This window comes from Chelonoidis abingdonii, chromosome 11, assembly GCF_003597395.2.
Source record: "Chelonoidis abingdonii isolate Lonesome George chromosome 11, CheloAbing_2.0, whole genome shotgun sequence".
NCBI classification, from domain to species: Eukaryota; Metazoa; Chordata; order Testudines; family Testudinidae; genus Chelonoidis; species Chelonoidis abingdonii.
In genome coordinates, this window is record NC_133779.1 from 3,311,773 (window position 1) to 3,328,895 (window position 17,123).

At 46.7% G+C, this 17,123-nt stretch overlaps 2 protein-coding genes across 8 annotated transcripts in view; one reads left to right on the top strand and one right to left on the bottom strand.

Moving 5' to 3' along the window:
- The window catches only part of SIRT2 (sirtuin 2), a 256,350-nt gene that overhangs the window by 197,874 nt on the left and 41,353 nt on the right, over positions 1-17,123 (bottom strand). The window lies entirely within an intron of this gene.
- Positions 1-17,123, top strand: part of PAK4 (p21 (RAC1) activated kinase 4) — a 107,001-nt gene that overhangs the window by 53,591 nt on the left and 36,287 nt on the right. Inside the window, exon 1 of one of the 7 annotated variants that reach the window (XM_032776259.2) lies at positions 4,169-4,199. The exons of 5 other annotated variants lie outside the window; for them this stretch is intronic. In XM_032776259.2, coding sequence (XP_032632150.1) covers positions 4,169-4,199 — 31 coding nt within the window. Of the gene's footprint in view, positions 1-4,168; positions 4,200-17,123 lie in introns of those variants that run through there. One more of the 7 variants, XM_032776263.2, reaches the window with a different exon arrangement.

A 17,123-nucleotide genomic window follows, 5' to 3' on the forward strand; every position in this document is an offset into this window, starting at 1 on the left:
ACTGAGGCGTGAAGTGACTTGCCTAACATCACCCAGCAGGCCAGTGGAAGTACTGGGAACAGAACTCACATCCCCAGAATGACAATCAAATGCTGTAGCCGCTGGGGCACACTAACAAGGCAGTTTTTCTCTTCAGCTTGTGGTAGAAGGGGTGTATGGGGTGGGGAGTGGGGAGGTTGTATGTGCCTCTGATAATGTGATTTCAGTGACCCCTCTTTGCTATTCTGGTTTATCACTGCAAATGTAACATGCATGTTGACTTTGTGTACACTAGACCAGAGAAACTTACAAAGGGTTTCCTACCGGTTTAGCTGAGCTAGTGGAGAGCCATAGTGTGGACAGGGTTCTGGAGGTCAGACCTGGGTTTTCTGGTGCGTGGTGGAGGTTTTTTGTTTTGTTTTTTGTTTTGAATAACATTTAATTAGACAGGTTTCAGAGTAGCAGCCGTGTTAGTCTGTATCCGCAAAAAGAACAGGAGTCCTTGTGGCACCTTAGAGACTAACATCTATTTGAGCATAAGCTTTCGTGGGCTACAGCTCATTTCATCAACATTTTATTTAATTAGACAGACTTCTCCGCAGGTTTAGCTAAAACTGGCTCTGGCCGCTAGAGCTTTATCCTCTCTGAGGCACCTTCTGTCTATACTGGTTCAGCTGACCTGATGTTATGTCTGGTAGGATTTCTTTGTAAGCTCAATAGGGCAGAGATTGTCGGTCTTTTTGTTCTGTGTTTGTATGGTGCCTACTGCAATGGGGCTCTGATCCATGATTATCTCCTAGATGTTACTACAATCCAAATAACAAATTTCCACAGCAGTAGTCAGGGTAAACTGGGATTACCTACTTCTCATATGGGGAACATGAGGTTTAGTTTAGGTTCGCTTACCCACTTTTTTTGGACTACTACACCATTGAGTGCTGCTGATCTTTTCAGAAAACAGAACATGTTTAAAAACCAAAGGCAAATGTTGCAAATTGCATAAAGTTTTGTTTTTTTTTAGAGGTCGGGGGAAGAGAGAACTTACTCCGACCAGTGTGCCTAAATCAGGATAATGCGGATCTATTTTTGGAGTTGTTTTTTGAGCTTCATGTGGATCTGTTATAAGATTTGTCCGTACTTATAGCAAAAAACTTACCTTCCAATGTATAAACCCTCAGAGCAGCCTGTTTCCAGGTTAGATCTGATCCTGAAGAACCAAGTTTTGTCAGCCCACTGTTTTTCTTGCAATCAAATTCTCTCCCTCTTGATTTTATTATTTTCTAAGTGAAGGTGGTGGTGAACTCTTAGCCAGGGGCAAAACTCTTAACTCTTGGGTGTATGCTGGCAGGAAGGAGTGCGCTGGCTGGTGTGATATTTATCCAGGGCTGCTAAACGTGTTGGTTAATGGCTGACTAATTAAACAAGGCAGAGAGATAAAGGGAATGTGACCTGGGTTAGGATAGCAGGCTGAGGAATGTAGCTCTAACTGGAGCACAATTTGGTGTCTAGCAGGGAGTGGGGAACAGCAAGGGGAAAGCTGGCTTCTTGCAGGGTAGGGGAAGGTTTAGAGCAGTTGGGCAAAATGATCATGACAATTCAGCAGCTGAGGTACAAAATCTGCTTACTGAACTTGATGATGGAGAAGCTAACCTTTTCCTTGCCTCGTCCAAAAAAAAATTCACCCTGGATTCGTAGCCTCAGTGGTCTCTTCTGGCCTTGGAATCTAGGAATTATTTGGGGCAAATTCGATAGAACATAACCTTTTTAGAAAAAATGTGAGGTAGAAGTTTGCAAGGTTAGCTTATATTACAAGGTTGAATAATTGGGCGGCAGTATCTTATCTTACGGCACTTAAGAGAGATGCTGATGAAAAGCCCTGTATAAGAGCGTAGTGGTGTTATTAATATACTCTGTGTGTGTGTGTGNTGTGTGTGTGTGTAAAAATACATCTCTGGTGACCTCCCATTTACTTCATTGGAAGCAGGCTTAAGGAGCGTTTTTGAAAATGCTACCCCAAAAGGATAGTGAACTGTGCCATTTGTCTAGGAGGGTTTCTGCTTATAGTGAACTGTGCCATTTGTCTAGGAGGTTTCTGCTTGTAAAGAGAAACTTGACCAAAGATAATAGCAAGAAGCTCTCTTGGGGAAGTGAAAGGAGGTTGTGAGGTGATCATGCTTTATTCAGTGCTTAGTTAGCATCTGAAACTTGTGATACTGAGTCATTTTGTTGGAAGTGGTGTGAAACTGTTAATGCCCTGCAAAGGGAAGGCAGTTTTCCTGGGTGTTACAAAAGATGGCCACATAAAACCAGTGTGACTAATAGGGAGGCATAGTTGTGGATATTGACGCTTTTACTAGTCATTAGCACAGGTGACTCTAGTCAGCAGCCCAGCCCGTTAGCCCAGATTTCGTGGAGCCAGTAACTAGGTAGGTGACAGTAGTAGGTGGCTAGTGTCTGTGGATGCTGGGTCTCTAAAGAGAATGACTTGAGCGTGAGAGCTGGGCGCTCAGTTAAATTTGGGGCTCTTTAATAAGACAAAAGGACATGGTGAAAATCAAGGATTGGATACACAGAGGTTGTCTCCTGCTGCTGCTTTTATTAATCCTTATGTCTATTATGATAGAGCCTAAGGGCGAGCCAAGATTGGGGCCTTCGAGTGCTTGGTGCTGTACAAACGCAGAGTAATAGATGGTCCTGTCCCAAAGAAGGTACAATCAATGAAGGGGCAGTATGTGCTACTCCCTGCGAAGAAACTGGATGGAGGTAGAGGTGTCTGTGTGGGGAAAGATGTTCCCGGGACTCCAGAAATACCAGATCGGCTTGCCCTGTGCTCCATGAATACCAGATGGCTTTGAGATTCATTAAAGGATGTGTTGGGTGGGAAGGGAAATCTCCAAGATTATGGACGTTCTTGCAGGCTAGGAAGGAGGGTCTGTCCAGGTGCCTGAAATACACAAACAGCTTCTGATGCCTTCCCACTTCAAGGGAGGGGTCAGGTGAGGAACTGCGACATGCTTGGATGAATGAAAGTGTAGGAAGTGGGGATAGGGCAGCTGATAGTGGGAGCAAGTTACAGTAACAGAGGCCAATGAAAGTGTTAACATTGGGCCAGCTGGCAGCAAGCTAGATCCTCCAGTCACGTTTGGGATGAGACACAGGATATAATCTAGAGAGCACGTTCTGCCCTTTCCTCCCGTATTTTTGGCCCCGCACTTGCAATCTAATTTCAGTCATACCCCGTGAGGCCAGAACTCTGTCCCAAAGGATCAGTTTGGTAGCTTATTCCTTGCGCTGGATGGGAACAAGAGGCCTTTCTCCTTTTGTGGTCACTAAAGGTCCGATGGCATTTTCGGGAAGAGCAGGGAACACTCTTGATAGTTTAGGAGATCTGTGTATTGTTCCTAGCTCTGCCCCTGATTCCTTGTATGACCTGGGCAAGTCATTAATAGCTCTGTTCCTCAGTTTCCCTAGATGCAAAGGTGGGGGTAGTACTCATCTCAGCAGCCCCTGGGGTGGCATTAATGCATTATGTATACAAAGCTCTTTGAGATCCTCTGACAAGGGTGTTATAAAAGTGCAGAGTATCATTTAACTCCTGTGTGAATTCAAATGTATATAATTCCACTTACTGAAAATCCCCTGCAGTTTTATTAGGCTACAGGCTTATTTGCCTCCTCTTCTAAACTATTGTGTAAGCTGTTGCGTGCTGTTCAGCAGCTGCCACGTTCCACCCAAGAGATGGCTGCATTTCAGTGATGAGGGGGAAATGGCTTGTATCCATATGGGGTTTAAAGAGCTGAGACACAATAGAATGCCTCTGTCTTTGTATGGGTTTTTTGTTGTCTTGGTACCTTACCTCTTTGTGGTGGGATTGGAAAAGTTTCCAGTGAAACTAGGAGAAGCAGATCCCAGTGGGAACTCAGGAAGATTAAGTGCTAGAATTCAAGGATAGTGTGGGTGGAATCTCTGACTCCTGGCCTGGGTGGAGCAAGTGGGGCAGGCCAGCTGGTTGATGCTGGAATGTGTTTCAGTCTTGGAAGAGGGGAGGAAGCTTCAAACCAACCAGCTGGCTTCAGTGGAAGGAGGTGCAATGAGACATTGAGGAGGAGGGGCCTAAAAATAATAAATAAAGAACATACGTGTTTGAAGTTGCTCCCTGTGGCTGCGCAGAGCCTCCTGCAATACACCGATGGAGATGAAGTCCCAGGAAGAATGGGCTTGTAAGTTTCTTTTGAATGCATCTTTACCTTTTCCCTGAGTAACTTGAGTCTTCTGCCAGCAATACCCAAAGCATTTAGCTAGATTTCAAGGATGGGATTTTCTGTGTAATCTCTTTTCACCTGCATGTTCCTTCTAATGTAGCTTGGGGCCTTGTAAGTTGCACAAGTAAATGCTCTGTGAGCCTTTCTGGCTGCCTCCTATTTCAAAGGAGTTTGCTTTGAGTACGCCTCTGTAAGACCTGGTATCCTAGTGATTGTATCTAGGATGGCCAGATGAATTCTGATTTTGTTAGTGGAGGTAAATAGGGCCTGAGATGTGGGGATCTCCAAACAAGTGACACAGAGACAAAGTACAGCCGGACATACTGCATCTTTGCAATGTGATAGAATTGAAGTCTGTTTAAATATTTCAACCTGAGTTAGCGGAACGAGAGCCGATCGGACATGGGTGAAGTCAGTGGAGGGGTATCTATGGCACACACTTTGTTGCTGGTGCTGTAATGCAAAGAGGTTTTTTGGGGACTGATCAGGCTCTGTCCACCTCCTGGGCTTTGTGCAGAGCTTCTCCAGTCCGTGGAAATTGTGGCTCTGATGTGCCTTTCCAGACGAGCCGACAGCTGGATGGGGGGAAGGAGAATGTGGCTGTTGCACGAGGGCATCCATCTCCATTTGTTCTCTCATGTAGCACTTGGAGAAACAAATCATTTAAAAAAACCAAACAACTCCCCCCGCCCCCCCCCCAAACAAACAGGTAGTGGCCTGAAACACCAGGCTTCCTTTTGTTCGTTTTAATCATCTGCTTCCATGTTCTTGATCTGTGTGTTAGCTGTTTGTGTTTCCGCTGAGTTGGCTGCTTTTATCAACAAACTGATTTTTTTCCCTGCAGTTGGGCTCCAGCTGTTGCATCAGGTTGGAACCCACTTTGGTGCTGCAGAGGGGGAGAAATCTGGCCATCAAACCGCTGTTGGTGTGATGGTCTGTCAGGATTATCTCAATTAGCTGCCCCGCTAATGTAAAACTAGTCCTCATGCAACCAGGGTAAACTGAAGGATTATTATAGGATATGAAGTGTTCTGCAAAGGTACAGAGAGAAAAGGGTGGAGGACTCTTTTTTTGATGTTAAAAAACCTTGAATGGCTTTAAAAAGTAAGTATCAGAGGGGGAGCCTTGTTAGTCTGTACCCACAAAAACAAATCCAGTGGGATCTTAAAGACTAACCAGTTTATTTGGACGTAAGCTTTCGTGGGTAAAAAACCCACTTCTTCATCTGAAGAAATGGGTTTTTTACCCACGAAAGCTTACGTCCAAATAAATTTGTTAGTCTTTAACGTGCCACCGGACTCCTCGTGTTTTTTTTGTTGTTTTTTTTTTAAATTAAATAATCTTTTGCTCTCAGATTTTGCCATTTTGTTTTCGGGCGAGTTAGGCACACGTATATCAATTTGCAGATTTCCAGTGCTGTCACCTGGTCAGGGTGCTGGGAATTTTACCCAGCAATATGCTTCAGTCCAGTGTAAGGGGCTATGAAGTCTGCTGCAGTGTGTATCAGCTCAGATCCAGCTGAGAAGTCTCCACTAATCCGATTAATACATAGAATTGTGGGGATCAACAAGCAGCGTAAGGATTGCTGCTATTTCTGGCTTGATGAGGGGTCTGGCTAGCTGGGGGAACAGGTAATGGGTAAAGAACTTTTTGAATTGATGACCTACAAATCCAGAAGAGGTCGGTAGTGACCCAAACAACCTGATTGCTCAATGGTTTATGGGAACTGGCAGCACTCAGTGTAGTTCCTCGTGGACAGGGGCCAACATCGTTCTTGGCAGGCTCTGCACAGGGGTTATGGGGATGGAAACACTCTGTCACCATTTGTCCTTCCGGTCATGGGTGAGGCTCTTGGCCAGAGGGGAGGTTTGCTGTGCTGCTGTCTGGATTATACCTGTTGTGTGGATTAGAAGGACTTTCTGTGCCGTCTAGTGCACCGAGTTCCCAATCCATGCCTGGGTGCCTAGGTGCTACTTTAACACAAATAATACACAATAATGTTAGACTAGACTGGGATTTTTCAACTGCAGATTCAGCTGCCTAACCCCCTAGGGGCTTTTGAAAATTCCATCCTTAGGCCTGGTCTTTGCTTAAAATTTAGATCCACCTAGTGACCTATAATAACAGTGAGAGATTCACCCTCCTGAACGCCATAGTTAAGATGACCTAACCCCCTAGTGTACATACAGCTGGGTCAATGGAAGAATTCTTAGATCAACCCAGCTACCGCCGCTCAGAGAGCTGGATTAACTGTTGCGACTGAAAAAAACCTTTCTATCCCTATAGGAAGAGTCAACATTAGAGTCCCCATAGCGTAGATGTGGCCTCAGTTTCCAGAAGTCTCTATCTCGCCTTTTTCACCACCACTAAATTCAATCTAAAAGCCTTTAAGGACCTGATCTGGTCCCGAGCCTGGCTAGTACTTGGATGGAAAACCACCTGGAGATCCCAGCTGCTCCTGTCAGCAGCCTTCCTTTACCATTTTTCTCCTTGTCTTGTCCGTCCCCCTGCCTTCCCCTCCCCACTCCCTGAAGTATCCTCTCTGGAGTTAGTGGCATTGCCTGCAGGAGTAAAGTTTGCACGCTAGAGGCCTAAATTGTCCATCAAGTCAGAAGGAGGAGAAGCTCGAGTCCTTATGCAGTTCTGCTGCTTGACCAGTAAGTTTAACTGTGTTTCTGTGTGTTGCAGATGCAGATCCATACATACTCCTGGTGCCTCATGATTGCGAATCTGCTTTATGTTCACTGTTAACCCCCCTGACCTCTGTCAGCTAACTAAGACCGCTCTGCCCACCCACTGCTGCTTTGAGGAAGCCAAGATATTTGCAGATGTTTTTCTTTGTCAGGTTAATGCATTCAGCTGATAATTCACCAAGGTCAAGAGTTACACCAGGGACAAATGTGGCACTGGATTTTTCCTAAGAAGGTGTAGATTTCCTCTTGCTTTCCCCCTTCTCCCCCATTACAAAATTTGGCCCGCATCTGTTTTTTGAGTTAGCTTTTTGTTCAAAAGTGGAAATTCTTACTAGCGTGTTTGTTCATACTGCGGACTTAACTTGCCTCTTAGAAATGTGCGCAAATGAATCTAGGGATTTTTTGATTGAAATAGATTGCTTTGACAAGCGCCTACATCTCAGTGTCTCTGAGAGACTTGGTAAATGGATTGCCGCATACGCTCGCCTGCACCAGAGGAGCCAACCAGATGACTGCACCAACCAGTTGCATTTAATAACTTTTGTTGTATGGAATTGGCTAGGATGAGCCAGCTGATGGGTTGTCACCTGTTCTGTAGTTTATTAACTTCTCTCCATTCCTCTTAGGGTGACCAGATATCCCGATTTTATAGGGACAATCCTGATTTATGGGCCTTTTTCTTATATAGGCACCTATTACCCTCCCCCCTCCCTGTCCCGATTTTTCACATTTGCTGTCTGATCACCCTGGTTCCTCTTCTGACCCAGGACTGTGTGTGTGTGTGTGTGTATGTGTGTGGTTTTTTTTTTAATGAAGTGTCCTTACTATGCATTCACTGAATGGTCCATATTGGCTTGAAGATGAGCAGGTGATTATAAGGCCACCAGCGCTGCCTATAATAGTGAGCAGAGGGAGCAGCTATGAGTTGAAGCTCAGGTTTGTGTCGATGACGAGATATTTTCTTGTCTGACCAAGGTGGCTGGTGTAGGGAACATTGGATTACAAGCGCTGTGCATTTACCGGCTGCTAGAAGAGTCGCCTTTCAGACAGACGACTGTTATACCGAGGGTTTCTTTCTTGTCCCTTTGTTGGATTAACTCCTCAAGGCATGCATGGATCATGATTTTTATCTTATGTAGAGTTGGGACCACAGTTGGTACTTTTAACAAACAAGAGTTTGGAAAAGAGGGTTGAAATCCATCCACTCAGTCACATTATCAATAGCCAAGAAGATCTCTCTCATGCGATCACTTTCATCTTCGGTCCAGAGTGTACTATAGCTCATCGGGTTGGATTTCGTTTCCTCCAGATGTAACTTGTCTGGTCCAAAGCAAGGAAGAGGATGGTGCTTGTCAGAATCATCTTGGATGGACAAACCCTTCATCTTCTCTATGCCAGTTTCTGGAGGATTTTTTTGTTTCAGCAGCGATTTGCCAGCACTTTGAATTGCAACCGGGCACGACCAAAGCTGTATCTTTGATTTTTAGAGGACACAGATGCTTAATGATGTAAACAGACTTTCATTGTTGCCTGACTTTGTTTATACCAAAAAAAAACAACCACCATTTGCATCCACCCCATGGCCAGATTTCCTGTGTAATGCCAATCCAGAGCACAACTCTAAGCTCTCCGTAAAACCCTCTTGAGTCTGCTTTGAACTTTGCGTAGTGGAGTTACTGAAATGGTAACAACAGACCCTCCAGTGTCAGATTCCTGATCTGAGTCTGTATTTTAAAACCCCAACCCAGAACACTGATCTGGAAACACTCTCTGGAAACCTGATGCTCTGTTTAAAAAACGGTGCCTACCCCCACGTAAAGGGGAATCAACAAAACTACACCCAAGTAAAAGTGCTTTGTACTTCACTCAGAAGGAAGGGGATCAGGCTGTACGGCTCACAGCTGAAACCCCTGGACTCCCTGGCACCGCGGTTCTGACCCCAGCTGTGTCAGCTCTGCCCCTTTATTCTTTCAGAGGCAGATAAACTGAGGTCCAGGAAGGGTGTAAAGGGACATAGGACTGGAAGGCGACTTCCTGCGTCCTCAAGTCCAGTCACTGCTATCAGAAGCAACTCTGTGAGATCATCCCATTCGTAAACATACCAAGTGCCAACTTAGAACAAGTTTGGTGGTTTGCCTCCACTGCAACTGTTGCAAGGTTATTCCAGAACCTCCCTCCTCTGATGGCTACAAACCACCTTCTCCGGCCTCCACTGATCCCTGACTACTTTATCCTCATTTGTTCTGGTGCCAGCATCGTCCTTTAGCTTCTATAGCTCTTCTCGCTCCCTGATGTTTACCTCCCCCCTACCCCCAGTGTATTCGTAGAGAGCCATCTGATCCACTCACAGCCTTCGTTTTGCTAGGGAATCAAGCTTAGCTCTTTTAGGCTGTTCGTTCCCCATATCATCCTAGTCATCAGTCTCTGCACCTGTTCCCGTTTGGATTAATCTTTCATGCTGGAGGGGTGGGAGGAGTTGTCTCTTGAACAAATCACACCCAAGCATCGGGAATGAACTTGAAAGATCCCATGGCAGCAGCACCCCTCGTGCGAGCAGAAATTTTCCCTTCTACTTGTGGCATAAGCCTTCCCTCCGTGCTGCATGCAGTGTGTCATGTACCTTCCTTGCTCTATGGCAGGCACCTTGCAGTGTGCGTATAGCTTGCAAAGCCACTTAGGCATCCTTTCCGATTAAAGGCCCATTGCGTTACTTCAGGTCAGTGATACTCAGACTTCAGTGGTCCAGGAGCCAAGGAAGAGTCACAGGAGTGTGAACTGATAGTAAATGAAACAATCTATGTACATACATACTGTGCATGTGTGTATAATAATCGCACAGCAAAATGACTGACCAACTATTCCATAATTGGTTAAGAACATGGTAAAGGCATCTGGATTGGCCAGTAACTTTGGATTGGTTGGTTGTTAATTGAATCACAGTGTTTAATACGTGTTGCAAAGAGCCATTTGTGGCTCCCGAGCCTCAGTCTGAGTATTGCAGCTTTTAGATGCAGTGTGTGTGCCCCACGAGTCAAAGGCCTGTAACTGTCCAACATTAAACCATTTTAAACAAGGTTCAGGCTGTGCTAGACAGAGACCTCTGCCTGCTGAGTACCATGGTGCAAACACCATTAGAAATCCATTTGAACCTTGAAAAACAGATACAGCATTTGAAATGGTAAAATAAAAGCCTTATTTAGTACATTGCAACATGTCTTGTCCCTTTCTATCTACCCAGAGAGAGGTTTTGTTGTTGTTGTTTTTTGAAAGACCCCCCGCCCCATTTGACAGTCTCTTAGATGGTTTTACTGTCCTTGTGGGGAAAGGGAAGGCATTTCGTTGAGATGGGCTGGAGCTGTTGCTGTTCATCTCTTCCTGTTTCCTAGAAGGCAAAACAAGACCATCACCCACCAGAGGAAAGAAAAGAACAACAAAGATTGAAAATGCAGCTTCTGTCTCTGGTTCTGACTCTCACTTGCAACCTCGCTGCTGGAGGAGGAATAGGCCCAGCATATGGTCTGATCAGCCATTCTGAGACCTGGCAAGCTGCTGCCAGCATCGGACTGGGGAACAGCTGTTTTTGCAGAATCTATAGTCTTGGCCGGCTAAGCCGCATACTAGACAGAAGGCAGAAGGATAGGGATAAGGTAGAGAAGAAATACAGCAAGGAAGGAAAAGAAACGCACTAGGGCAGGGGGTGTGAGGAGATGTGCCAGTCTTACATCCTAGGTGATGGTCAGGATTTAGCCAGAGCTGGTAGAGGCGGCACTGTCATCTGGTTCCCTCTCTCTGGCCCAGTCTAGTCAGGACATCTCTCAGGATCAGGATGAAGAAGGTCCATGATCCTAGGTGGTGGGGCGGGAGGGGAGGGTGGCAGCCATGTGATGGTGAAGCTCTCTTCTTCCTCTTCTCTTTTCTTTCCGTCAGCCAGCATCATGGTAGTGTGTCTGTCCATCCATCTCTGTTAACTTCCCCCAAAGTCTGTTCTGTTTAAGAACCCAAAAGGGAACAATGGGTGGAATAGCCCTTCCCCTCATTATTTCGTTCACCCACTTGGCTGAGTTTCTTACACAACAATTTTCGTTCACTGACTTCTGGTCCCACCTCCTCTTGGTTGCCAGGCACGACTTTAACACAGTCCTTGAATGATATCTGTAGGCCTTTTTGTTTGGACTAAGCTAGCTTCCCCCTCTCCCCCTCTTTTTTGTAGATTTTTTTCATCAACATGTATTGTTAGAAGTTAGTGTGACACTTCATAAACTTTCTCACCGTTGAGCTCACAATTTAAGATGAATTTGTACGCCTGATTCTCACCGCAGGCACCATATAAATATCGTAGCCCCCTTTGGGAGGAATCTCGTTTTGTGGTGCCGTTTGGGTCATTACCATGAGGGCTTTCCCTTTTTTAGCAGCATCTCCATGATCCCACAGCATGCGAAGACTTGTACATCAATCAGATCCATCACTGATTCAGTCCGCTAGTGGTGGAGCAGCATATACGTTACTGAAACAGATACTTATTCTTATCAGTTCACTGGGATTTGGAAAACTTTGAGAGCTAATCCTACAAATATGTGAGCCTGGAAGCCATTGGGGCCATTTTGTCTAACAACTGCTCATAGGAGGATTGGGTTCTTGGTTGCTTCAGTTGTCCCCATGCGGAGAAGCGCCCCATAAACATCTGCAAAGCTACCTCCCTGTCCTCCTTTGCCGTCATGCCTATGAACAGCTTGGCAGGAGAGGAAGCTGGTGTGCTGTGACCGATACCGTCTCATGGTTTCCTTGTGCGTCTCTGTTTGTCTACCACCTGTTATCTCTTGTCTTATCGGTAAATTGACTCTCCCAGCCCTATAAAGATTACATTTTGGTCTCTCTGTACATTACCTAGCACAGTCAGATCCTGGGCCATGATCAGGATTCCTAAGCACTACCACAGTAGAAATAAGTTCTACCACTGAAGCCTTTCTTATCTACTGTCCATATCTGTGTAGTGTGAGTGCCCCTCAGAAGCTATGTATCCCTTGCTGGTCCTTCCCTGCCTGCAAAGGTAGACATGGATGATCGATGGAGTGTTTGCATGGGTTCGCGAGTAGCGTGTATGTTTGCAGAACTTTGGGGGGGAAGGCAACCCAAAGAGGGGATGATTTCTGCATTGAGTTCTGAGTACTGCAAAGCCAGTGGTCTCATCTCCTCAAGGGGTGAGTTCCATAAGCCAGACTCTGTGAAGCTTTTGTCTGCTGCCCTTAGCAGCTTTGCTCCAGCAGTCAAGACAGTAGAACCTCAGAATTATGAACAGCTCAGGAATGAAGATTCTTCTTAATTCTGAACAAAACGTTACAGTTCTTTCTAAAGTTTGCAACTAACATTGGCTTAATACAGCTTTGAAATTTTACTGTGCAGAAGAAAAATGCTGTTTTCCCTTTTAATTTTTTTATAGTTAACGTTTAACACAGAACTGTACTGTATTTGCTGCTTTTTTTGAAGGGGTGGGGGGTGTCACCGCTGCTGTCTATGTACTTCTGGTTCCAAATGAGGTGTGTGATTGACTAGTCAATTCATAACACCGAGGTTCTACTGTGGTTTCACTGTGGGGGGAGAAATGGATCTGCCACTGGAGGCTGTGGTCATAGAGGATCCTTCAGTAGCTAGGGCTCGGGGTGTAAATTAACGTTTAAACTATTAAAACTGTACCGGGTAAACATTTAACCATTAGGCTCCGCTGCCATCCTTCATGCCCAGGATCTCCTTCCTCTTAGTTAATCGTAATTTTTCACTTACCGGCACCCCCTGTTCCCCCCACATGCCTCATGAAAAAGCTTTTACTGTCCTTCTATTTAGACATCTAAATATTTATTTATTTAGGCACCTAAACTTATTTTTATTTAAGGAGCAGAAGTTTGAAAACGTGGGCTGTAATTTTTTTCGCTGACAGTTTCTTGTCAAGCTTGCAAGCAGATGACACATAGCAGACATACTTCATGTCCTCTATCTTAAAACATCTCTACTCTGGGAGATCCCAGGTGGTGGATACCCCTGTTTTTGTAGGAAAAGTTTAATTTGCTCAGTGGCGGCGAGGTCCAGGGTCATTTAGCTGTTCTAGACATTGTGGTATATTTATGACCGATCTAGTTTTAAATCTGTTTGGCCTTTTTCTCATCAACTGTCGACTCCAGAGAGCCACAAACACAGATCGGCTGGATGCTGCTTCCTGTGCCAGTTTGAGCGTTAAGGAGGACAGGTGTTGAAATGTCACCAGATCTTGGCACGCTTGGACCCGGGCTGTGAAAACATTAGGCAATGCTGCCTGAAGTTGTTGTTCCTGTCACAAAGGAGCAATGCCATGCTCTGGTTTTAATCCAGAAGTCTATCTCCTTTCTTTATGCAACATTGCTCCTCCAGTGCCTGTAGCTACTGCAGAGTCCACCGCTCTTCTCAGCTCTCCCCAGGATCCCAGGCAGAGTGGCCTCACCATCCAAGCTCAGCACGAGGAGCACTGAGCAAATGGTCTAGTGATGTGGAAACATCCACAGCCCACAGGAGGGAATAGCTTGTTGTAGGGAACCCCTGTACATGTCAGTAGCCATTTCTGGGGGTCGGTATTGGGTCGGACTGAGTTGCAGTGCCTCAGAGCCATCGCAGGGTGGCTGTTTCCTGTGGCAGTTGTGTTACTTGGCATATGTTGCAATGTGGTGTCATGGTCTGTCATTTATTTCTGGTGGCTCTCCATGACTGCCAGTTGACTAAGAGGTTTCTTGAGGGTCAAGTCTTGGTGTGTTTTAGTGGGTAGTTCTAGAGAGCAGGGAGAAGGCAGCCAGGTGGATTCTCTTTTAGAAGCATTAAAATACACAGACTATGTTGAAGGAGCAACATGCAGCATATCCTTTTGGGAAAGTTCCTCAGTGTCTAATCCTTCTCTTGCCCTTCTGCCAGGGCTGGAAAGTCGAAGAGGACAGGGCAGAGGAGATTCCATATGCTCCATCTGGGCTCAGGAGGCTGTTGCTTTCTGACCACGTTAGTGTCATGGTCTGATTGTTCACGCATACTGCAGACCACCTGCCTGGTACAGCCTGCAGGGAGAAGTGGGTTGTGTTTGCCAAAGATTAGATGGGGCGGATGCAATCTGAGTATCCAGTGCTGAAGACACTTTTCTGCTTTTTCAATTTGGGACACGTTTTCTTGTGACACTGAGAGACTCCTCTCCTAAAACTCACAATTATGTTCTCCTCCCCATCCCTTTAATGAGAAGCGAGTGTCCTGAACACCAGCTTTCCCAGACTTCAGCTAGGTCTTGGGTGAACTCCCATGATTAGTAACGGAGGGACTCCTGCTCCTGTCTACATGTGGCTGAGATCTTCTCTGTTCTCTAAGCAGCCAGGATGAGAGTTGTTGGAAGAAGGCTTAAACGTAATGCTTTTGTGAACGCTTGTACCGAGCACCTTATTGACCCTGCCCCTCTAGGAGCCAGGTTGTAACAGAATGTGTTGCCAGCATCCTTCCGCTTTCAGAGCATGTGCCTTTTCAGTTGATATCCAGCTCAATTTCCCAGTTGTGCTACAGGGCAGTTGAAACCTGGGCTCAGATTTGGGTTGGAGCCCCACCCCCATATTGTCCACGCACACACTCATCTGTCTGCCTTGCGTCAGCAAGCACTCAGGTCCCAGGCCCCATCCAGGGAGGATGGGGTCTAAGCACAAGTCCCGCTGAGACTCTGGTCCAAACCCTATCGTTTTGCAGTGTGGACGCGGCTCAAGCCACAGAAGGTCTGTGTGGTTCAGTAGCAACACGTTAGCCCTGTTGTAAGACCTGGCTCCAGCAATTATGAACCCAGGTTTACAACGCAGTGTGGATGCTCAAATACGGGCTTAAAAATACCAAGTCCCCATGCCTTGGTCCCACAGATATGAGTCCATAATGCAGTGTAGACATACCCATAGAGCCTTTCATCTCTAGGCCACTGGTTCCAATCCAGATCAGGACTGAAACAGTGGGGAGCTATCTGGTGGTGGCCTATGTGAAATGAGCTGCTGAGTCTCGGACCGGTTCCCATCAGACAGGTATCCGTATCATAAACAATGCCCACGGTTGACGCTAACGATGTCCCATTGTCAGCCCTCGTTAGAGCTGAGGATTGAGTAGGCCATGGAGATGAAACCCCCCCTGACCTGTAGAATTGGTCCCTTATGCTCCTAGCTGATATCCTATGGCAGGGGTGGCCGGCTCCGGAGCCACATGCGGCTCTTCAGAAGTTAATATGCGGCTCCTTGTACAGGCACCGACTCGGGGGCTGGAGCTACAGGTGCCAACTTTCCAGTGTGCCGGGGGGTGCTCAACCCCTGGCTCTGCCACAAGCCCTGCCCCCACTGCACCCCTTCCAGCCCCCTACCGTGAGCCTGCCTTGTCCTCGCTCCTCTCCCCTTCCCCGCAGATCCTGGCGGACCTCCTGCAGGCAAGTCACCAAAGCCTGCCTGACTGCCTCCCTCACAGCGACTGGCAGGCCACCCCCCAGAGCTTGCCACCCCGGGCACGCGCTTGATGCGCTGGTGCCTGAAGCTGCCCCTGCAGGTGGGTGGAAGGCACTGGGGGTGGGATGGGGCAGCTGATGGGGGCTGCTGATGTATTACTGTGGCTCTTTGGCAATGTACATTGGTAAATTCTGGCTCCTTCTCAGGCTCAGGCTGGCCACCCCTGCCCTATGGGCTGGGTTTGCAGGACTTCCCAGAGCGGGGTGGGTTTTAGGCTTCTGGAATGTCGGATTGTGACTGACGTCAGTCTGACCAGAGTGTACCTAGCTCTTAAGAAACTGACATGCTGCCTTCAGGGGCGAAAATCCAGCCTCGTCGTTCTACATCACTGTGGTGCTGGGCAATAGCCTAGAGTGCCAAGGAAGCTGCTGTTAATGGCTTCAATATTAACTTATTGTAGAGCGACTAGCTGCCCAGGGAAAGCCCAGTTCTCTTTCCGCTCAAGTGGGGGCAAACTTGGACAGGTTTCAATGGGAGGAGGAGCTGGCTCAGCACTTTCAGAAATCAGGGCCATGTAGGACTGGAAGGGGCCTCAGTAGGTCATCTAGTCCAGTCCCCTGCACCGAGGCTGCACGTGCGTCTTGCGAGGTAGATGGGATTAGAAACTTGCCGGTGAGCAGCTCTGTCCTCAGCCTGTGGTTTGCACATGGGAGGTGTGGCTCTGCTGCTGCCTTGCACTGGGTTCTAGCCCTGCGTCTAATCCTAGTTCCTTCTAGTCCTTTTTACTTAGCTGCTTGGAAGCCAGAAAAGGGGCAAATGGGACTGCGGGAAAAAGCCTGTTTTCTAAAGTTGGTTCCTCTTGGAAAATGCTTAAAGCCGTAAAGGGATTATTCTTGAATTGCTTGATTAGCTTCTAAACATTGGCACTTTAAAATGTTTGAGATATTAAGTTCTCACTTGAAATACAAGGTGCCTCGTGGCCCAAGTCCCAGGAATCCTTTTGCCTTTCTCGCTAGCACCTTTCATCCATGTTCTTTGTGAATACCTCATTCTTGTGAGTTGGGCTAATTACAAGTAGGGAAACTGAGGCTGAACGGGGCAGTGGCTGACCTGAAGCCACATAGTGGCAGAGCAAGAAATAGAACCCACAATTCGCTGACTCCAGTCTCTTGTTCCAACCACTAGAAATTGTGCAGCTGTGCTCCTGGGCTCTCTTCCCAGCTGTCTGTCCTCAGCAAGCGGACGGATGGACTCTCTCCCACAGGCAGGAGAGCTCGTGCTCTCTGATCTCTACTCTAAGCAGTGCCAGACAAGAGGACAGCTCTGTGACATTACAAGCAAGAGATTGCCTGTTAGGTCACTGCCAGATTTAGATTCACGTTCCATAGCGGCTTGCCTGTGTGCTGTTCTCCTTGCATCTTAATTGTTAGAACTTCATTTTAATAGTTTTATTTTCTTCCTAGTTTAAATTTTAATATTAATCCAAAATCAGGGACAACTGGCAAGCAAGTAAGGCAAAATGCCTCGAGGTGGGGGTCCAGCCCCGGCTGTTCTGGTGGAAGAATAACAACCCAAGTACAAGCTATTTAATATTGGAAGCGGAGAGTAAATGAAGGAAGAAAACACAGGATCACTTTGACTGGGAATATATTTATCCTGTGCCTTTGAGATCTCAGGGCTCTAGAATAAGGGAAGTCTTCTCTGTGCAGATCCAGAGCTGGCAGCCC